The sequence below is a fragment of the Rhinoderma darwinii genome, chromosome 3 (assembly GCF_050947455.1).
Source record: "Rhinoderma darwinii isolate aRhiDar2 chromosome 3, aRhiDar2.hap1, whole genome shotgun sequence".
NCBI lineage: Eukaryota > Metazoa > Chordata > Amphibia > Anura > Rhinodermatidae > Rhinoderma > Rhinoderma darwinii.
The window spans coordinates 133,064,905-133,085,665 of NC_134689.1; the positions used below are offsets into that span (position 1 = coordinate 133,064,905).

Here is a 20,761-nt window from a genome sequence, read left to right on the forward strand (position 1 = left end):
AGAAAATGGCTTTCCCCAAACTGTTCCCACAAAATGGAAGCATCCAATTGTCCAAAACGTCTTAGTATGCTGAAGGATTAAGATTTCTATTCACTGGAACCTAAGGTCTAGGCCAGCCACTGAAAAACAAACCCCTAGCATTATCTCTCCTCCACCAAATTTTACACTTGGCACTATGCAGTCACGCAGGCAACATTCTCCCGCCATTCGCCAAACCCAGACACGTCCATCAGACTTCAGGATAGAAAAGCGTGATTCGTCACTGCACAGAACACTTTCCTGCTCCAGAGTCCAGTGGCGGTGTGCTTTGCACCACTCATCCGATGCTTGCCATTGTGCTCGGTGATGTGAGGCTTGCATGCAGCTGCTCGATCATAGAAACCCATGCCATGAAGCTCTCGGCGCACAGTTTTTGTGCTGATAATAATGCCAGAGGAGGTTTGGAACTCTGCAGTTATTGAGTCAGCAGAGTGTTGGCAAATTTTATTCCGTGGTTCCTAAACACTTCCACTTTGCAATAATTCCACTCACAGCTGATCGTGAAATATCTAGCAGAGAAGAAATTTCATGAACTGACTTGTTACAATGGTGGCATTCTATTACAGTACCACGCTGGAATTCAGTGAACGCTTTAGAATGAACGAGTCTTTCACAAACGTTTGTAAAGGCAGACTGCATGGCGAGGTGCTAGATTTTATACACCTGTGGCAATGGCACTGAATGAAACACCTGAATTCAATGATCAAGAGGTGTCCTAATACTTTTGACCTTATAATATATATTAAGAAGAAAATGTTTGATTTTAGAGAAGTGATTTTTTTAACTGTAGGTATGATAAACCCTGCTCTCTCTCTCTCTCTCTTTTCTCTGTTTCTTACGCTGCATCTTCTCACGTATGAGGTATTTCTTTTATGGTATTTAGGCATTCTATAGTATAGTTTGTATAGCGTTGTAGCATATTGTGTTGAGTAAACAACTACAGTAACAGTTGAAGAGACAGTTCATACATGTTGACTTCTTTGTATATTCTGTGGCATTGAAGAGTTTGACAACTTTATAGCTTGTTTTGATAAAGGTTCCTGCAAATGAAACAGAGATATGTAAATGTTTTGCCAAGACTACATACATTTTTTACATAGTTTAGTGAAGCAGGTTACTCTGATAATACTATAAGACATCAAGAAAATACATATTTTGGTTTGATTTTTACATTTCTATGTCAAATCACCAAGTCAAATTCCAATCAATCTAACTATAGAAACTACTATGAAATATTTTCCTCATAGTATTATTACAGGAAATAGATTTAACATCTGAGTTTAAATATTGTTTCTAGATTGTCAAGTGTCAATCTAGGAGATCGCGGCTGCAGGTAGATACAGTAGGGGACATTCATCAAAGCTAGTGCAAGGGTAGAGTGGAACAGTTGTTCATAGCAGCCACTGTCATTGTTCGGAAAAATGAAATCTGATTGGCTGCTATAGGAAACTCCCCCACTACCCATTCGCACTTTTATAAATCTACCCGAGAGTGTATTGGATGGTGTTTGACGACATGCTGTGATCAATATACATAATGTGTACACTGCAAAGGGGCCCAGTTCCTGAAATCTACCAGGGGTATTTCTCCATGCTTTTTGCAATCTCCTCCAAAGTCCAGTCTTAAGTCCCTATTACATTGGCCATTGATCGGACAAACGAGCGTTTATATGAACGCTCATTGCCGATCATTGTAAACAGGGCAACAATCAGCAGATGATCGATCAAACGTTCATTCATCGTCTGATCTGCTCTTTTATGCAGCATTGAAAATAATCATTGTCGGCAGCACATCTCCCTGTGTAAACAGGGTGATGCGCTGCCGACATGATGAAACTGTATGGGGACGAACGATCGGAGTAGGGATCGCTCGTCCCCATATATAAGCAATCATTGCCCCTTGTGGAAGGAGCAAACGAGTGCCGATCAACGAGCTGTCTTGTTGATGGGCACTCCTTTTCATGGCCCATATCGGCCCGTGTAATAGTACCCTTAGATGTCTGCTTCTCATGATCCAAGTGTTCCCTAACATATTTAATCATGTTCAGGTCAGAGCTCGGGGATGGCCAGTCCGTTGTTCTGAGAACACCAGCAGCTTCCTTGTTGAAAGTCTTGATCTTTACATCATGAAAGCTGATCAGTATTCTAATACATCATATAATACCCTATGTAAAAAGTAATTCTACAGCAAAATCACAACCCCAGCACTCTGCAATATCATTTTTACAGATAATATTATATAACGTATTCACAGAATTCAGCATATATGATGCCTTTGATCATAAACAAGTCAACTCCAAATATTGTTATACACCCCCCAACTTGCACTGATTCTCCACCATGCTGGTTTGATGGTTGTAGACATGGTTTGTAGTCTTTCATTGCTTCAGCATAGTACATACTGCCGTCTGTCACTTCCAAAGATCTCAACTTTAATCTTAATAGTGTATAAAACCTTATCTACAGTTTCAGTGTTCTAGAGCCCTTTCTCAGTAATGGCTTCTTGACAGCTACACATCCTTACAGGCCAAAAACATTAAGTTATTTTCTCACAGTGAAATGATAGACAGAAACACCTGTGGATCTTTTCAGAACTTAAGCACGAGTGGAACTGGATTTCTTCTATCTCTCAAAGATAAAAGTTTTCAGCAATGACAGTGACAGTTTTTGTGGTCTATCAGGTCTTGCTCAGCTCTCCGGAGTCCCATTTTATCTATATCTTTTAATACTGTTTTAAATTCCAGTTTGGAAGCTCCTTATTTTTTTTTATTATTATAATTAGTTTTGTAGACTTTTGTCTAATTTTATGGTAAAAATGTTTCTGGGTTTATTTCTGACACTGAAAAATGAACACATTTAACTTAATGGCTGCTTTGACTAGAAATTAAAAAGGTTATCTCTGACATTTGCATGATACCTTACAATGTGTTACAATATTAGAACAGATTTTCTGCTTAGCTGAATAAGACCTATTTGTAAAAAAAATAGAAAATCCCTTTAATTATAACTCTTATGTCAAACATACAATTTTTCTTTTATTGGTTTGTAAAAGTTGTGTTTTATAACCCAGATAATATCATACTGGAATGTTCCCTTCTTTTCATGCATTTATATATGCCTTGAATCTCAATTAATGGCATTACTTTAGTGATTTCTTTGTTTTGTACATTATACATTTTTTGTTACATATTTCAGGTTGTGGACAATGAGAAACCAAAAATACTACAACATGGTGCTTTCACTCAAGCTGCTCCATTTAAGGAAGAAAAATTCCACCGACACGTAAGGTAGGTAGAAACATTTCCATTCACCTTATTTAAGTATTTTCAATGATCATAATGTTCACTTTTTTCTTCAAATTAAAATAAGTTCCAAAATGTGAACCATAACTCTATATGTATATTACGTGTATGTTTTTCCACAATTGAAATGGCACCTTTTACGAACTGGTAAAAGAGCAAGGCAGCTATTGGTCCTCATTGTAATCCTATTAGTCTGCCAGCAGAATGCAGACCACTGTTGCTGTGCAGACACAGGACAACAGCCAGGGGCATAACTAGGAAAGACTGGGCCCCATAGTAAACATTTGACTGGGCCCACTCCCCTCGGTGCCACACACAGCCCCCCTTGTAGATAGTGCCCTCTTTAGATGGTGTCATACAACCCCCTGTAGATTCTGCCATACAGCCTCCTATAGATCGTGCCATACAGCCCCCTGTAGCTAGTGCCATACAGCCTCCCCATTGACAGTGCCATACAGCCCCCCTGTAGCTTGTGCCATACAGCCCCCTTGTAGACAGTGCTATACAGCCCCCTGTAGATTGTATCACACCCCCTTGTAGAAAGTGCCCCTTCCCCCTTGTAGATAGTGCCATACAGCCCCCTTTAGATAGAGTCCCCCTCCTCCCCCTTGTAGATAGTGCCACCCACCTCCCCCTTGTAGATAATGCCATACAGCCCTCTGTAGATAGTGCCCCACCTCCTCCTTGTATAAAGTGCCCCCCACCTCTCCTTGTAGATAATAGCATACCGCCCCACTCTCCCCCATGTAGATAGTGCCATACAGCCCCCCACCTCCCCCTTCTAGACAGTAGCCCCACCTCACCCTTGTAGACAGTGCCCCCAACTCCCCCTTGTAGACAGTGCCTTACAGCCCCCACCTACCCCTTGTAGACAGTGCCATACTGGCCCCCACCTCCCACTTGTAGACAGTGTCCCCCAGCTCCCCTTGCAGATACTGCCTCCCTTGTAGACAGTGCCCTCCACCTTCCACTTGTAGATACTGCACCTCACCTCCCTCTTGTAGATAGTGCCATAGAGCCGCCACCTCCCCCTTGTAGACAGTGCCCTCACCTCCCCCTTGTAGACAGTGCACCCCACATCCCCTTGTAGATAATGCCATACAGCCCCCAAACCTTTCTAAACAGTGTCTCTAAAACAGATAAAACAAAAAAATTGTAGTCTAGGCCCCGTTCCCGCAACAAATGGATCTGCTGCACAACACTGATGGCATTCTTGCGTAGGCCAACGTGATCCAGTGATGTCATCACGCCAGCCTGCGCAGGGATCCCGTCCCTGCACCTGATAGGCTGCAGGCCTGTTGTCTAGTATATGGCAGAGCAGGAAGACGCCTACCTGCTCTGTCATAGTGTTCAATAGTATCTGGTCTTAAGGATGCAGATACTATTGAATGTGTTATGCCGCGGCCCCGTAGCAGCCACTATGGCTGCTACAGCGGTAGTTACTCCACTGACAACAGCCTAACAGACTGCAGAGAAGCAACTAAGAATGAGGTTTCCCTGTTTCCTCCCTGTCCCATTATTGGACTACTTCAACTCATTAAGGTATAGATTCTGATACTAGAAATATATTAGGAATCTGCAGTTTATGCTGTTTACTAGTATATCAAAGGTGAATTTATGATTTAATATCTAATCTTCAAATTAATTTTTGGGAAAAGGCATAAATGACCCATCCTTACAATGGTGGATCTCTTATGAGCGCCATGGCCCCTCCAGTGTTAATCCAGGTACTGTGGCTTGTCTGTGCATGCGTTTGTGCCTGGTACTGCAGTTCAATCCCATACACTTGAAAGGGGTCAGCTGCAATACCAGGCACAGCTGCACACCACTGTGCCTCGATAAACCTTGGAGTACCTCGGCCCAATTGTTCTGCTGATCATGGGGGTTCGACTCACCTAAGGATAAACCATCAATATATTTAGCTTTTTAAACTGGTTGACATTATATTTTTTGGTGTGTGATTTCCATAAGTTGCTTATATATTATTAGTGGTTATGTTACAATAGCTGGCAAGTAACATTGTCTGATGTTTATCAAAACCAAGGCAAGTTTACTTAGCTATTTCTTTTTTGTGTCTTGCTGTACTCAAAATTTCCCGAAACACACCTTTTTGTTCTCCTTGACATAGCAATGGCTATGGCACAGCTTGTAACTCCTTTAGTTTCCTTGGTGAAGTCTTTCAAAACGGCAGCTCATGTTTGCCAAGATTTATTTTCTTCCAGTCAACATAAACCCAGTAATTACACTTACAAAGTTATAAAGAGGAGGGGATAATATTGAAATAAATGTTTTACAACAGAAATGCATAGTGTTTGGTCTATTGTGAATGCAAGTATTTAAAGCCAATTTTTAATGTTGGATTAAATAGGAATGAATGAGTGATTGAAAGTGTGTAGCAATGGCAGAAATCAGAGATTAGAACAATGCTTCATTGTAATACAACCTGGCAGGTTATTGCAGGTTCTAGGGTGACTATACGGGAATAGGGAGTACTAGGTGCTATAATTTCTGGATAATAAAACAAAGCATGTATGAGGTATTTAATGTGGAAACCCATTATTCTGAGAATTCCATATAACAAGAAGGAAGAAAGAGTAAATAGCTGTTTGATAATGACATACACCCAACAGAACATGACTACATGTTATTATATCTTATAGTCACAGAGGAGCTCTGCTGAATAATGTAACAAGGTAGGGAATAACATGAACAACATACACCTACAGGAGTAATGTGAGAACATAAGAAGGGTTCTTTTAACAAGAGTGCTCAAAATAATATTTCATCTCTGCAACACTACGTCCCCTGCCCAACACATCCCATTTGTGCCATACAGCTCTACAAACCAGATATGGCACAGGTTCAAATGTAATATGAAGAAATTTCAGTATTCATTGAAATATGACCATATTGTAAACTACAAGTTGCCATGACCTTGACAACACAGACAATAGTCTCACGAGCTATTGCCTGACTTTCATGGGTTAAATGTGTTATGTCCAACTCTATTTAGTTTTTGAGCTTTGATCATGCCAAAAACTGTAATAGACAGAATACTGCTTCAGCCACAAGTGCGATGAGCTTATTCCTGGGGGTAGCTACGGAGGGCCATACAGGCAAAATGTAGGATTATGTGTCGGCTATTCAAATAACTGGTCAACCGTGAAATACATGAATGGGTCAGACAGCTAGAGTAAGAGCTGCTCTTTGTTAGTGGACCTCTGCTCAAGCTACCGCTATAATGGGTAGTAGGGAATTCAGATTCAGGTCTTGATCATTTCAACCTCATTTCAACCTCCTACATTAGTATGATATGTGAAAAAGATTATACCTCAAGTTTTGCTCACCTCATAAACAAGTTGCGTTTTTCCAATGCGTTTTGTGTAAAGCTTGATGATACCTGAATAGGCATAAAAATCCAAGAAGCTGTGGGTGCTCGTAGATCCTCCTGAGCTTAATCCTGTGTCGACAGCAGGTTGTAGTAACAAAAATAGTGTGTAGGAAAGGCAGATCCAGCACTCAAATGATAAAAAATTCAAATGAATTTTTTATCATTTGAGTGCTGGATCTGCCTTTCCTACACACTATTTTTATTAGTATGATATGCTTTTCCAGTATGATATAGCTGTAATGTCATCTGTAACACTGCAGGTGGCTAAAACAACATGGTGCCCGAGGGTGCTTCATTCAAGATAAAAGTGTAGTGACGTGTGAGGAATCACCATTATACACATTTTTGGATAGCAGTCAATGCGGAGTATTTAATATATGCCCTTGTCAGTTCCTTTGAGTTGCTTCTTAGCAGCAGATTACATACCACGAGTGCTTAAAGTACTATAAAATTCGGAGAAAACTGATGCTTGCTGCCCAGGAACAACTTTGTAGCAACTGACACATTTTTAAATAACGTACTCTAAATCATTTATTTAGTATAATCTTTGATTATATTATACAATGTAGAATGTTATACTAATAAAAAAAACTAAAAGTATCACTATCATCAAGGAAGTAATGTCTGCTCAAACATATGTTAGCAACCACCAAGAGTAGCCGGAACTTTATACTGTGTAAGAATATGGCGCATAAAAGAGCACACTTTTTTTACCGTTTTTTTTTTGTAATAACCAGTAGTACCTATTGTGTGTATGCTTCTGATTAAATGCTTATATCTGGGTGGCAAATCATCACCATAATCTCTCTTGTCACACACCACTAAATTACTACATAAAGTTAATACCTGAAATGTAACTATGGACTTAGTTCATTTGTTCAGCGTACCGTCAATATACTCTAAATGTATCTGTCTTATATTGTTTCACCAGTTACTGTTCATTTATGTTTGCTACTGTAGCATAGAAACACTTATGTATCTGATAAGATAAGAGTATGTATATATTTGCACTTACTAGTTGAAGAGTGACATACAGTATCTGTGGATTTCCTTCTTGTAGTGTATATTTGTAGAGTTCTGCAATAATACTTTCTCTGTAGAGTGTTTAAATCCTCAGTAGAATGCATTGTGAGTTTTTGAAGGAAGCTTCATATCCAGGCACACCAATCCATGTATTAATACCAATCTATAATTTAATAAGTCTGTTGAGTACAAATCATTTTAAAGCTGGCCATAGATATTAGATCCCTGTTTGTAGAAAGATCACTCCCTTTACAATGGAGCTTTCAGATAATAAGGCAAAGAAGTAAGAGGGATTAGTAGTTCCCTGTGGCTTCCATAACCTGTCACAGAGGTGTATCTTAGATGTCCTACTTCCAATATAGAGCTATATCTAGTCACTCTATTTAACCACGCGTGACTACACATGCCACTGTACAGTATAAATATATTAATTTGCGCAGTGGGATTTATTTCACATTTAGAAGAAGTCATTGCATTACAATTTTCCTGTGCACTAGATCTACAATAGCATGAGACTGTGGGACTAGGTCTAGAAAGAACATTCTGTACAAATATTGGCGCAGATTATGTATGAGTTCACAAATGGCTGCAATGTTTTTATGTGACCATGGGAATTTAGGAGGGTCCACCGTGAAATTTGCCACTAAAAATGTAATTAAAGCTGCTTAATAAGTACAGTAGCATGAATTTATATAAAAAGTATTTTTCTTTTTTATAAGATAGAACACCTAAAGCCTAGGCAACACCTTTAAAGTAGATCTGTCATCATGTTATGCTAACCTATGAGAACACAGCATTGTATGGGGACAGGTTTTCTCTACTATTAGCCTAACTGGCACAAAAACATCTTGTGATATTTGGGTAAAAGAGCCCAACAAAGAAGACTGCAGACTTACAGTTATGGAGGCATTCCCCCACCTCTACCCACCTTCCCTGCCTATGTCACCAGTGACTGATGAGCTGCCATGTATACATGGCAGCTTGTCAATCACTAATGAGAGGGCTGGATGGAGCTAATAACTATGAGGCAACTGTCATCTTTGTTAGGCTTTATTAGCCAAATGGCTGAATTTTTTTTGTGCTGTTTCATGGCGAAAATTATTCTGATCATTACACACATATTGCATTGTATCTGTCAGCTGCATCAGGTTGCCATGTCGACCAGCGGACACTGATGACGTAAGGCTTGCCATGGAGATCAAGGTACATCCTTGCCTGGTTATTGTTCCTATTATTATTGACTCTGTTCCTAACTCCTGACCCTGACCTTGGCTTTGTTCCTGGATTACGTTCCTGTCGCCCTTAAATTTTTCACCTGGTTCCTGTGGTTCTACTCCTGGTATCAATTCCTGGCCCAACTACTGACTACAGTTCTGTCTCATCCTCCAGCTTGCTACATCCTGACTGCTAATGCATTGATGTCCCTGGCTACGTTCCTGACTTTGCTTTCATTTCTTTGCTACAGCGCACCCGGCGCCAATTGGTGACTATTCTGGGGACTGCGACATCGGAATCCAATTGGGAAAAAAACATATCTCCTTGCAGGGGTCAAGGATGAAGATTCGGGAAATTCCTTAGACTTCCCACTTCAGTCTAGCCATCGCTAAACCGATTGTGGTTTAGACTATCCACTTTACCCATGACAAACCCAACAAGGCAGTTCCACCCCCTAGCCTGCACCTAAAAAAAGCCCTGTTAACTCCTCCACATGGATGAAGAAATTTAGTCACAAGTATAGTAAATTAGTGAGAGTTTTGTAAAAACTTTAGTACCGGCATGAAACAATCTTTGTCTAAAAAAAGACAATAAGGAAATATATTAAGACTGGCGTATCAAACGCCAGACTTAAACTAACTTACATTGCCGGAAAATGTGCCAAATATATTAAGAGGTGCACATAAGAGGCCCCTTTACGCAACACTTCTGGAAAATGGCGAGTAAAGTTAGAAAGAAGACAATTTTAGTTCAACTATAGTGTGCGCCAATATTTGTGACTTTTTACGCTAGGAAATTGGTGTAAACCTGTTGATATATTCCCCTCAGTAATTTTTTTACCTGAAAATTTCTGTCAAGTTTTATTTCCTGACTTTCTTCACTGTAATATAAAGAAAATTACCTTGTCGGTTCTTTTCTCTGCAGAAAAGCTTCATAAGGTTGAGCAGCTTACAAGACAAAATCTCTGTTTTGAATGGATAATTAGATTCATAGATATGATGAGGACAAATAAATAAATTATAAACGTTGGGAATTTTATCCTAAAGATTGTCTGATTCGTTTTATATTAAAACTAAACCCAATGAAATTGCTAAACAACAAAAGTATTATGTATTTAATGTCATTGAGAAATGTTTAAAAAAATCCCACAAAGTCTTGTGATGTGTTCAAGATACTTCATGGGAATATTTAGAAAAATCTAGGGTTAGCTATTGATTCGGGACAAGTTTTATGGTCTAACCTATTCCTGATGACTGTACTGGGATGTGAAAATGTTTTTATACTTTTTTATGGCAGAAAAACAGAAGAAACAGTGAAATGGTTATACAACATTAATGTCCAATAAAGTCTTACTACAACTTGTGTCACATCGAATGATTACACGCAGCCACATTATTACCCGTCATTAAGACTTGCAGGTTTCCATGACTTGTACATCCTTCTTTCTATCAAATCTGATATATCTTCCTTGGCTACTTTTATTACAGTATGTTTGCTGTTTTTACGGCATGTTCACGTTGGATTTTAAATGTGCATTTCACCTCTTAAAAGTTTAAGTAGCGATGTCAACCGAGGTTACCGCTTAACACATTGCTGTCAGGTTGTTCTTTTATTCCTTCTTGAAGTAACAGTAATGTAATGCAACTGTTGGAATTTTTTTTTTTTTGCATATTCTCCTACCAATTAGTTATTGACATGAAGTGAGAGGAATAGATACATGTTAGGACATACTGTACTGCTTCCAATCATCTATTTCTTTACCAAGCAATGGACACACGTTATTTTCTACATTAGATATGTTGTCTGTGCGTGACGGAAAAGCCTAGCTATAATTTAATATCCCAAATATTGCTTAAGTTATGATGATAAAAGATTGTCTAGGTTCTGGTCAATAAAGCCCATTCAGAAGTCTAGCCACTCATACTTGTGGCGGCAGTGTGAGCCCCTATGTTTAGTAATTGAGTAGATCACTTACAGACAATTTTTCTTAACTATTCAGCCTCTTCGTGCACTTTTCTAACCATTACTACAAGACCACCTGATACCATTGGGAATACTGGAAGGCTCCATCCCTACCCCCACTATAAGGTTACATTAAATACCTTGCTCTGTTAGGGTAAGGCCCTGGCACAGCCGCCAACAACTGCATCGGCACCATGTTCGGCGAGGCTGTGAAATACCCTGTTAATGGCCTGCGCGTTATTGCGAGTAAAACGTCCCTTTACCTGAAAAACCGTGCGTAAAATTATGTATTAATGAATGGCTGCACAATTTTACAGCTAAAAGGACGTTTTATCCGCAATAACACACGGCCATTAATCAGGATATTTGACAGCCTCGTTGAACATGATGCCGGTGCGGTTGTTGGCCGCGCCACAACCGTGTCAGCCCGTGTGGCCTTACCTTAAGTGAGTTAACTGTTGCCTGACACTGCAATTGATTATTGTGTCTAGTACTGTAGTGGGGGGCACTGTGTCTGGCACTGTAATGGGTGCTGTGGCTGGCACTTTAAGGCTGGGTTCACACGACCTATTTTCAGACGTAAACGAGGCGTATTATGCCTCGTTTTACGTCTGAAAATAGGGCTACAATACGTCGGCAAACATCTGCCCATTCATTTGAATGAGTTTGCCGACGTACTGTGCAGACGACCTGTAATTTACGCGTCGTCGTTTGACAGCTGTCAAACGACGACGCGTAAATTGACTGCCTCGGCAAAGAAGTGCAGGACACTTCTTTGCAACGTAATTTGAGCCGTTCTTCATTGAACTCAATGAAGAGCAGCTCAAGATTTACGAGCGTCTCAGACGCCTCGCATAATACGAGGAGGAGCTTTTACGGCTGAAACGAGGCAGCTGTTTTCTCCTTAAAACAGTCTGTCATTTCAGCCGTAAAAGCCTGCTAGCGTGTGAACATACCCTTATGGGGCATACTGTCGTTTTCTTTTTTAAAAAGAGCACTGCTTTGCTGGCACTGTTATGGAGTCTTACAGTTCAGATGTCAACAGCACTATGGCTGGCATTATTATGGGAGCACTGATGTGACTTACACTGTTATGAGGCAATGCTGTGAGTGTTGCTGTTATGGGGGCCACTGCCATAGCTTGTATTGTTATACTGTACAGTGACAAACTGTCATGAGGACACTAATGTGGCTGTCACTGTGATGAAGGCATTGCTGAGACAAGCTCATTTATGGGTAAATACTGCCATTTTTGCATTGCGGCACTGCAATTTCACTTTACTGCACAATATTGTTAGAATGTTCTGCAGTAAAGTGAAAAGCAAAACAGCAGTGGCCAGTACTGAAAAGTAATGTAGTACAGTTGTTCTTTTATTATGGTATACCATTATCAGGGCTTCTATTTGACATGTTTGGGCCCCATACAGTACAATCAAAAGGGTCCAATGGACTAACTCTCTACATCTCCCGTTGTCCATTATGTATATTTGGTAGGCAACTGAGGGAGGGTGTATGGGGGGGGGGGGGGGAATAACATGACCATGCAGCCTATTGATATTTATATCCTTTATCTTATGTTTAGAGGCATAGTATGCGCCCATGTATATAGACATCAACGAATGTGAGAAATATTGTGTTAAAGATATAAATTTGAACACACAATGTTTGGTGTCACCGCTGGTCACACTGCATCCTCTTGCCTGCTTTGGGTCTTTGAGGTATTTCAAAGACTACAGTACACTTTACCTCCTAACAGAGGCATTTTTGTGGGATTGTCCAAGGGACAAGACCATAAAGAGGTGGGACATAGATATTTGCATATTATGGGACCTTTTTTGCTTGTTTTCGGTGTGTTTCTGGACAAAATGGAGTGAGGCTTCAAATATTTGTAGAGATGGCTACATATATAGCAAGACCATGAGAATGACCATTTTAAGAATTAGTTTTCTAACGAAGTACAGTAAAAGATAGTTACTTTTAGTTACTTTTCTAACTAAACAGGCTGAGTTGTGAGGATCGTCTGTGATGTCAGGGAATCTTGTGATACTTCACTTTGTACAGTCCTTAGAGTTGAAGTAGTACTTCAACTATTACTACTACTTTGACTGCAAGTACTTTCCAAAGTGCTCCTAGCAATCTTCTTCTCAATAGAAAGTGCAATACTGACAATTCAATGCAGTCAACTCATTTATTGTTTATAGGAAATGACTTAAAAGAATTAAAGGGGTTCTCCAAAATGAGAAAAAAGCTCTGCTTTTTTTTTTTTACAGCTTGGAATTTTATTGGTAAATTAAAATATAAGGGTATGTGCACACACACTAATTACGTCCGTAATTGACGGACGTATTTTGGCCGCAAGTACCGGACCGAACACAGTGCAGGGAGCCGGGCTCCTAGCATCATACTTATGTCCGATGCTAGGAGTCCCTGCCTCGCTGCAGGACAACTGTCCCGTACTGAAAACATGATTACAGTACGGGACAGTTGTCCTGCAGCGAGGCAGGGACTCCTAGCATCGTACATAAGTATGATGCTAGGAGCCCGGCTCTCTGCACTGTGTTCGGTCCGGTACCTGCGGCCGAAATACGTCCGTCAATTACGGACGTAATTAGTGTGTGTGCACATACCCTAAAAGTTGCAGGTAATGTTGGGCTCCCCTTGCAGTCACCATATACAAATGGAGAAATTGTATTTCTTTTCCTTAAGGGTACCTACCACTTGCACAGAACCTACATTAGGTCATCTTCTAAATGTCCTAATACTGAAAAAATAGGTGAAATGGTGTCGATTATCGTGGGGTCCTACTCACATTCCTACAGTTCGCCACTTCTTCTAGCACCTTTTTAATTGGTGCAATTTCACCAATTGGTTCAGTTCTGATTGGATACTGTACATATGCCCAACTTTACCTTTTTTGTTTTGCTTTTGTTCAGTATTTTTGTATTGTTTGTTTTCTTCACAAGTCTGGATTTACATTGTATAAACATTATATATTTATAGAATGTATGATGATCAAACACCGCCACTATTCCCATTAGTCTTTTCTCTGCGAGGACATAGTGCCAATAGCCCTTCTGGCAAAGTAGAAGCTAATTCATGTCCCAGGTAAGCATTTCTCGCTTGAAATTTGTTCATCCTGACCTCTGCCTTCTGCTTGCAGTAATTGGGAAGGTTCTCAGTGCTGTTGGCAGCGCTTAGCTTCTGATGTCACAGAAGTTCCAGCAGTTCCGTGGCTTGTGTTAGCAAAACCAGCCTAGAGATCTGCAGGGGACTGTTGCAGTGTTTACAGGTTGCAGGTGGGGCAGGGTCATGGCATCCTCCTCCTGTTGGTGTTCTTTCATTCATTGAAAGTGGATGACATCAGGAAGCCTCTCGCCACCTATGACCATGCAGCCAGAAAGCCCTACCCCAGTTCCCCCCAGATCTGATTTTTGTCCTGAAACCGAACAATGCTTGTCCATTGGCTATGTCTGATGTTGCAGCTCAGCACCATTAAAGTAAATAGGGCTGAGATGCAATGGCAAATGCAGCTCATGGACAAGCATGGTGCTTATTCTAGAAAAAATACACATTTTATTTTAATCCTGGACAACCCCTTTAAATGTGTTTTATGAGACTTTTAAAACAGATCTGCTTGAATCGACTTCAATTGCAATAACAGACACAACAAGTAGAGAGGGGGGTTTGTTTCTGGCTTTTGGATTTACTTTCTTTAGAGGTCAATACTTATAATAAAGCAATACACCACTACTACTACTACTACTACTACTCTACTACTACTACTACTACTACTACTACCACTACTACTACTACTACTACTACTACTACTACTACCACTACCACTACCACTACCACTACCACTACCACTACTACTACTACTACTACTACTACTACTACTACTACTACAACACCACTACCACTACTACTACTACTACTACTACTGCTACTACTACAACAACAACACCACCACTACTGCTACTACTACCACTACTACTACTACTACTACTACAACTACCACCACATCACTACTACTACTACTACTACTACTACTACTACTACTACAACAACTACCACTACTACTACTACTACTACTACTACAACAACACTACTACTACTACTACTACTACTACTACTACTACTACTACTACTTCTACTACTACAACAACACTACTACTACTACTACTACTACTACTAATACTACTACTACTACTACTACTACTACTACAACAACAACACTAATAATTATACTACTACTACTACTACTACTACTACTACTACTTCTACTACTACAATTCCACTACTACTACTACTACTTCTACTACTACAACACTACTACTACTACTACTACTACTACTACTACTACTACTACTACTACTACTACTACTTTTCTCACTACTAGTCAATTCTATTACTTTTAAAATGAGTCTTTAGACTTTTCTATTCAGAAATTGAGGGACCGTTAAAAGGAGTTTGGATTCTTCCTACATGTCTTCTTCACCCCCCTCACACTAGACTACCATTGTGAATTCACTTTTAGTCTTGGATTTGAGATAGTCAGTACAAGGTAGCAGTGACTGTACTACCCATTTTCACAAAAATAGATTTGGGCAATTACCTAAGAAACTTGAGAGCAGAGAAGACGTTTGTGAGACTACAGTCTAGATTTCCTTTTGGATCTTGCATTACTGTATTAGCCTGTTCACACAATCTATTGTGTCAGAAACTAAATCCAAGTGTCTAGTGTACCATGAACTAAAAGTTTCTTTCAACACACACTGCAGTAGTGGCTTGGCGTTTTTCCAAGCTCATAAACTTGGGATGCGATCAAAAGGTTGTGACATAGCTCCAGAAGATTAATAATTCTTGCTTTAGAAGAAACAAACAAAGCCACAAGACAAATGAATATGCTTCTATATTGCAGTGTATGACCTGAGGTGGCATAAACAAGTAGTTCCAAGCCTGACTTTGCTGCAATTACTTTACATAAATCTACATTTGCATTTAATTTTACCATTCCTTCATTTTCTTAATTAGAACTTAATTAAATATTCTAATGTGAGAAAGCTGATGATGTTCTCATTCCTTTTGGAATTTGTGGGATCCTCTCTCTCTCCTGATTGATTTTTATTAAAAAGAGCGCAATACATACCTAATGAAACAATTCTTGAGCTGCAGAACAGTTGCCATAGAGATTATTTCTGCAGACTGGACAAAAGTCTTTACTACAGGAGAAGAGAATTCTAAACTGAGGGTTAATTTTATCCATAGGCACGCAATAGCATCATATCAAACTGTTTATTAGTTTCACGTCCGTAAGACAATAAAAGCTGAAAATAGAAACTCTAGTGTTACTTATAAACTCATTTCTTCTGCCAGGATTATCAACTTTAAGTCATTGTTTTGAATAGTGAAATTTTCTGCTATTAATATTAGATCTGGACTTTTCTTTCCTCCTCTATATTTCCTCCTCTGTGCGTTGGTTTAATTTTTAATTTAGCTTCATTAAAAATGTGTAATCTCTCAGCGTAGGAGGCAGAAATGGTAAATAATGAAAGGAGCGCTACATCCAAAGTGTAACATTTAAATATTTAATATAAGATTTTGTTTTGTCAAATTTTATTTTTAAAAAATCTTATTTAATTCAATATATTATTTTGAACTTAAAAATAAGAAATAAATATAGGTGTGTGTGGATTTGTTTTAACACAACACAGCATGGTGTACTGTACAATTTTATAGAGCACCATGTAATCAGTCTTTACCTTCAACTGATTTGCTATCTACTGTGTTTCCGTGCGCCTTCAGAATATATTGCAGCTCAGAAAGAATCAAGTCAAAATGTTCAGGCGAAAGACAAAAGAGAATTTCTCACCTCCAAAATGGATTAGATCAGCTGTTTCAATTATTCCACAGAGGGAGACAGTGACCAACTGACTTGCACATCCTCGAAAAAAATGATATCCAGTCCTGCGAGGATGCCATATGCTCTGTGTTTTGAGGCAAGCTGCCTACAGTACAGTGCAATTACAAACAGACTGGAGGCTACACTAAAATTTGATGAAAAAATGCCAGCAGAGAACAATGTTTCAGGGTTTTCTTAATTACTAATGGAGACAAACAGCTAAATTTTAGTTATTTATCACAACTTAAGTTGGTTAAAATGCAAATGCCTGCATCCTTTCTCCTGCAAAGGGACATATGCCTAGTTTCAAAACAATTACATTTTGTTATGACTGGGATTATTCCCGCTGGCCTATCAGTCGTTAAGAATCCTAAAATTCTTTGCCATAGCTTTAAATAATACATCTATTAGTAGCGCTCCATAATATCCTGCTGCTTAAGATGTATCTGATAAATTGAACATTTACTCCCGTCTAGACATAATATTGCCTTCCAGGCACTTACAATATTGACAATTATGTTGTCATTTGGAAAATTACACCTGCCTAAACTATATACATGGAGGGGCATTGCACTTTTTTTTCTGGCTGATGCAGGCTTGATAATAAGGCTATGCCTGCAGGCAATAAAGATGGAAATCTGGCAGCTTAACCTTCCGGTTTTCTATATAATATTTAACAGATTATAAGACCTCTGCCCAATAGTCCTATAAATGCTGTAAGCAAGCCTCAACCCAGTTAGATAAACAATAAACAGTGGAGCTTAATTTTACTTTTATTAAGTATTTATAATCAATAATTTAACATCTCATAGCTAGTCATGACTAGAGATGGGTGAATATCTTGTTTCAGGTTCCGAATATTCGTTGCAAAAGGAAAGTCCCCTGATTGTCCTGAAAATGTTTGATTGCCTTTCGTCGGAGGTATACATCAGGAGAACTCCTGACGTAAACATCTGACGGAAGCCGGCAACGTATTCCACTGTATAGGCATATAGTGGGACATGTTTCCCGAACACACTCTCAACTCGGCCTGCCGTTGCTGCTTTCATCCCCGATCACTTTTTATGTCCCCTGTGGTAGCCCTAATGACATAACTGTCCATATATGGAAATTTATGACACTACAGATTCCTTGGGGTCGTTCCAGTGAGGTAACTATCCATATATAGACAGATATGTCACTGGGGCTACCCCAGTGAAGCTACAGTGCTGTAGCTTCCTTGGGGGAAATAAAAAGCAGCTAGGAGTCTGTTTGCTTTAAGAGGGGCATAGTCGGGTTATTGTGCAGGTGGCTATGAATTACAAAGGCCACGGGAATGGGGCATCAAGAGAGGGGAGTCATCTTGTGTGGGGAGGCGGGAGTGGGGGCAGCATTGACAAATACAACGGAGGAAGTGAATGCGGGCACTAAGAGTTCTCATCAGGGCAGGGCTTACAGGAGCTTCCCCTGACTGCTTCACACAACAGTCTCAGTCTGATTCCCCGAGGCTGTTGTATAAAGACAGTTACATCAGGCGGTTCCCCAGGTCCGGGAACTCTTGATGTTCTGCCCAGGGACTCCAGCCCATGGGGATTTCCTAACATTACTGTTATGCCAGCTACAGCTCTACACAGTCTGGTCATTGTCCCTAGAAGCACATACATAACTAGTCATGTACATACTGCTAGGGGCAATGGCCAGACTGAGTAGAGAGCATTGGGGCAATGTATTCCACTGTATGCCTACACAGTGTGATACATTGCAGTCTTCAGTCAGAGGTTTACGTCGGGAGTCCTGAAGATGTCTACCTCTGATAGAAGGCAATACTGTAATGTGAATGTTCGCTTTGAACCACAAACGTTTTGAAGTTTTGCCGAATCTGAAAATTTTGGGAAATTCTGACTGAACTCAATTTGTGTAGAATAGATTCACTTATATCTACAGCAAAGTATAAAATGAGCCTCCTTTCCATTGACAGTATTCATACTGTAGTGTTGCACAGTTGTCTGCTTGTCTGCTTTAGACAGTCCCTGTCAGGATTTGTTCACATGTGTGCTAGGGCGCCGTTCCGATGTTCCGTCTGAGCTTTCCGTTGGAACAGAGCCATGACAGACACAAACGGAAACCATAGGTTTCCGTTTCCATCACAATTGATTTCAATGGGGATGGATCCGGTGCCAAAGGATTTCGTTTATCTCCGTTGTGCAAGGGTTCTGTCGTTTTTGACTGAATCAATACCGTAGTCGACTACGCTATTGATTCAGTCAAAGCAATGGAACCCTTGAACAGCAGAGACAAACGGAAACCATTGGCACTGGATCCGTCACCATTGAAATCAATGGCGATGGAAACGGAAATCTATGGTATTGCATTCAAATCTTGTTATATGTAAGACATTTTTCAAAGAGAAGTAATATGTCAAAGAACAAATTAATTCTCCTCCTTAAAAAAATGTATTCGAATATATATATATATATATATATATATATATATATATATATATATGTATATATATATATATATATATATATATATATATATCTACATGTACAGTATCTATATATATATGGGTGCTTTATTGACCCCAAAAGTGCGACGTTTCGGCTCTCACAACCTGAGCCTTTCTCAAGGCTCAGGTTGTGAGAGCCGAAACATCGCACTTTTGCGGTCAATAAAGCACCCACTTTTTTCACCATAAGCCTTTGTGAGTGCTGCCTATTTACTGCTTTCATATATATATATATATATATATATATAGTCTTCATTTTATCCACTCACATTAGCTTTATCCAACTTAACTTTACATGTTTCTGATGTTGAAGAGCAAGTCAATACATGTGAGCTGCATTACTAGACAAAGCTTATGCACAAGAGTAGCACTGTTTCCGGAAAAAGTGGACAGTTTTTCTAACTTCATACAACCCCCATCTTTGTAATGGCTTCTACTACAAGAAATGAATGATGTTTGAGGGTTTTCTTTTCAATTATCTTTAATATTTACATTTAATTATGCTTTATTGAAAATGTAACATCACATATAGAGTTCTTGTTTAAAAGGAGGCACCACTTTTACTGAGGCGTCATACGTTATATTGAAAATCCTATTTATATAGTTAACATTAAAATATTCCCGGGCTATTAAAGCTGGTAAAGACTATGGCTAATGCACTGTGTTAATCTTGGAGCCTTCCTTAGCAAGTGTAATGCTATTCGGACTTCTATAGGACATCTATAGACAACAGCTTGTGTTTATTAACAGCCTCTGTGCTGTACTCCATTGCTTAGCAACAATTGGTTGATTCTATGATGAGTTATCAAGATCTTAAACCCAGCCAGGGCCTCCACTTTTTGCCTGAAAATCAGTGAAGCTACTTCTGGTTTTGTTCAGTTTCCTATCTGTATACTGCCTCAAGCCATCTGGTACCTGTAGTAATACTTCAGCCTGTTCATGTGTCCACGTTCAAACTAAACAATAATGACTAAGGCGGTGCCAAACCAGTTGCGTCCTTAAGGGTCCACTATCTCGCCCAAGAAACTGTACCAAACACTGGTGGAAGATTGGCCTTAAATTCTGTTTTCAAACTGCATTATGTAAAGTGGTAGCATTAAAAATTTTATGGGATTGTCTGGTTTAGGAAAAACATTTTATAATAACATATTAGGGAATTCTGAACTTATACAGGACCTCAATTACCCAGAGTAAAGAGTGGCTGTAAAATGTGTCTCCATCTCATGCACTTTCGTGCGTTTTATGGACGGGGCATTGATTTCAATGGGTACCATGTACACACAGCTGGAGAAATGAGCACTTGATGCCCAGGTCCCTTCACAGATTACAGCTGATCAATGGGGGTCCCAGCAGCAGCACAATTCACTTATTTAAGAAGGGACCCTACTACCAAAAAGTCAAAGTAGACAAATCCTTTGAGGCCCAGTCCCCATTTTGTAG

The 20,761-nt window shown here is 39.6% G+C and overlaps 1 protein-coding gene across 1 annotated transcript in view; it reads left to right on the forward strand.

Annotated features, from left to right (window-relative positions):
• The window catches only part of LOC142750387 (dynein axonemal heavy chain 3-like), a 1,255,980-nt gene that overhangs the window by 110,215 nt on the left and 1,125,004 nt on the right, over positions 1-20,761 (forward strand). The window contains exon 2 of the mRNA XM_075859390.1: positions 3,234-3,325. Coding sequence (XP_075715505.1) covers positions 3,234-3,325 — 92 coding nt within the window. The remainder of the gene's footprint in view (positions 1-3,233; positions 3,326-20,761) is intronic.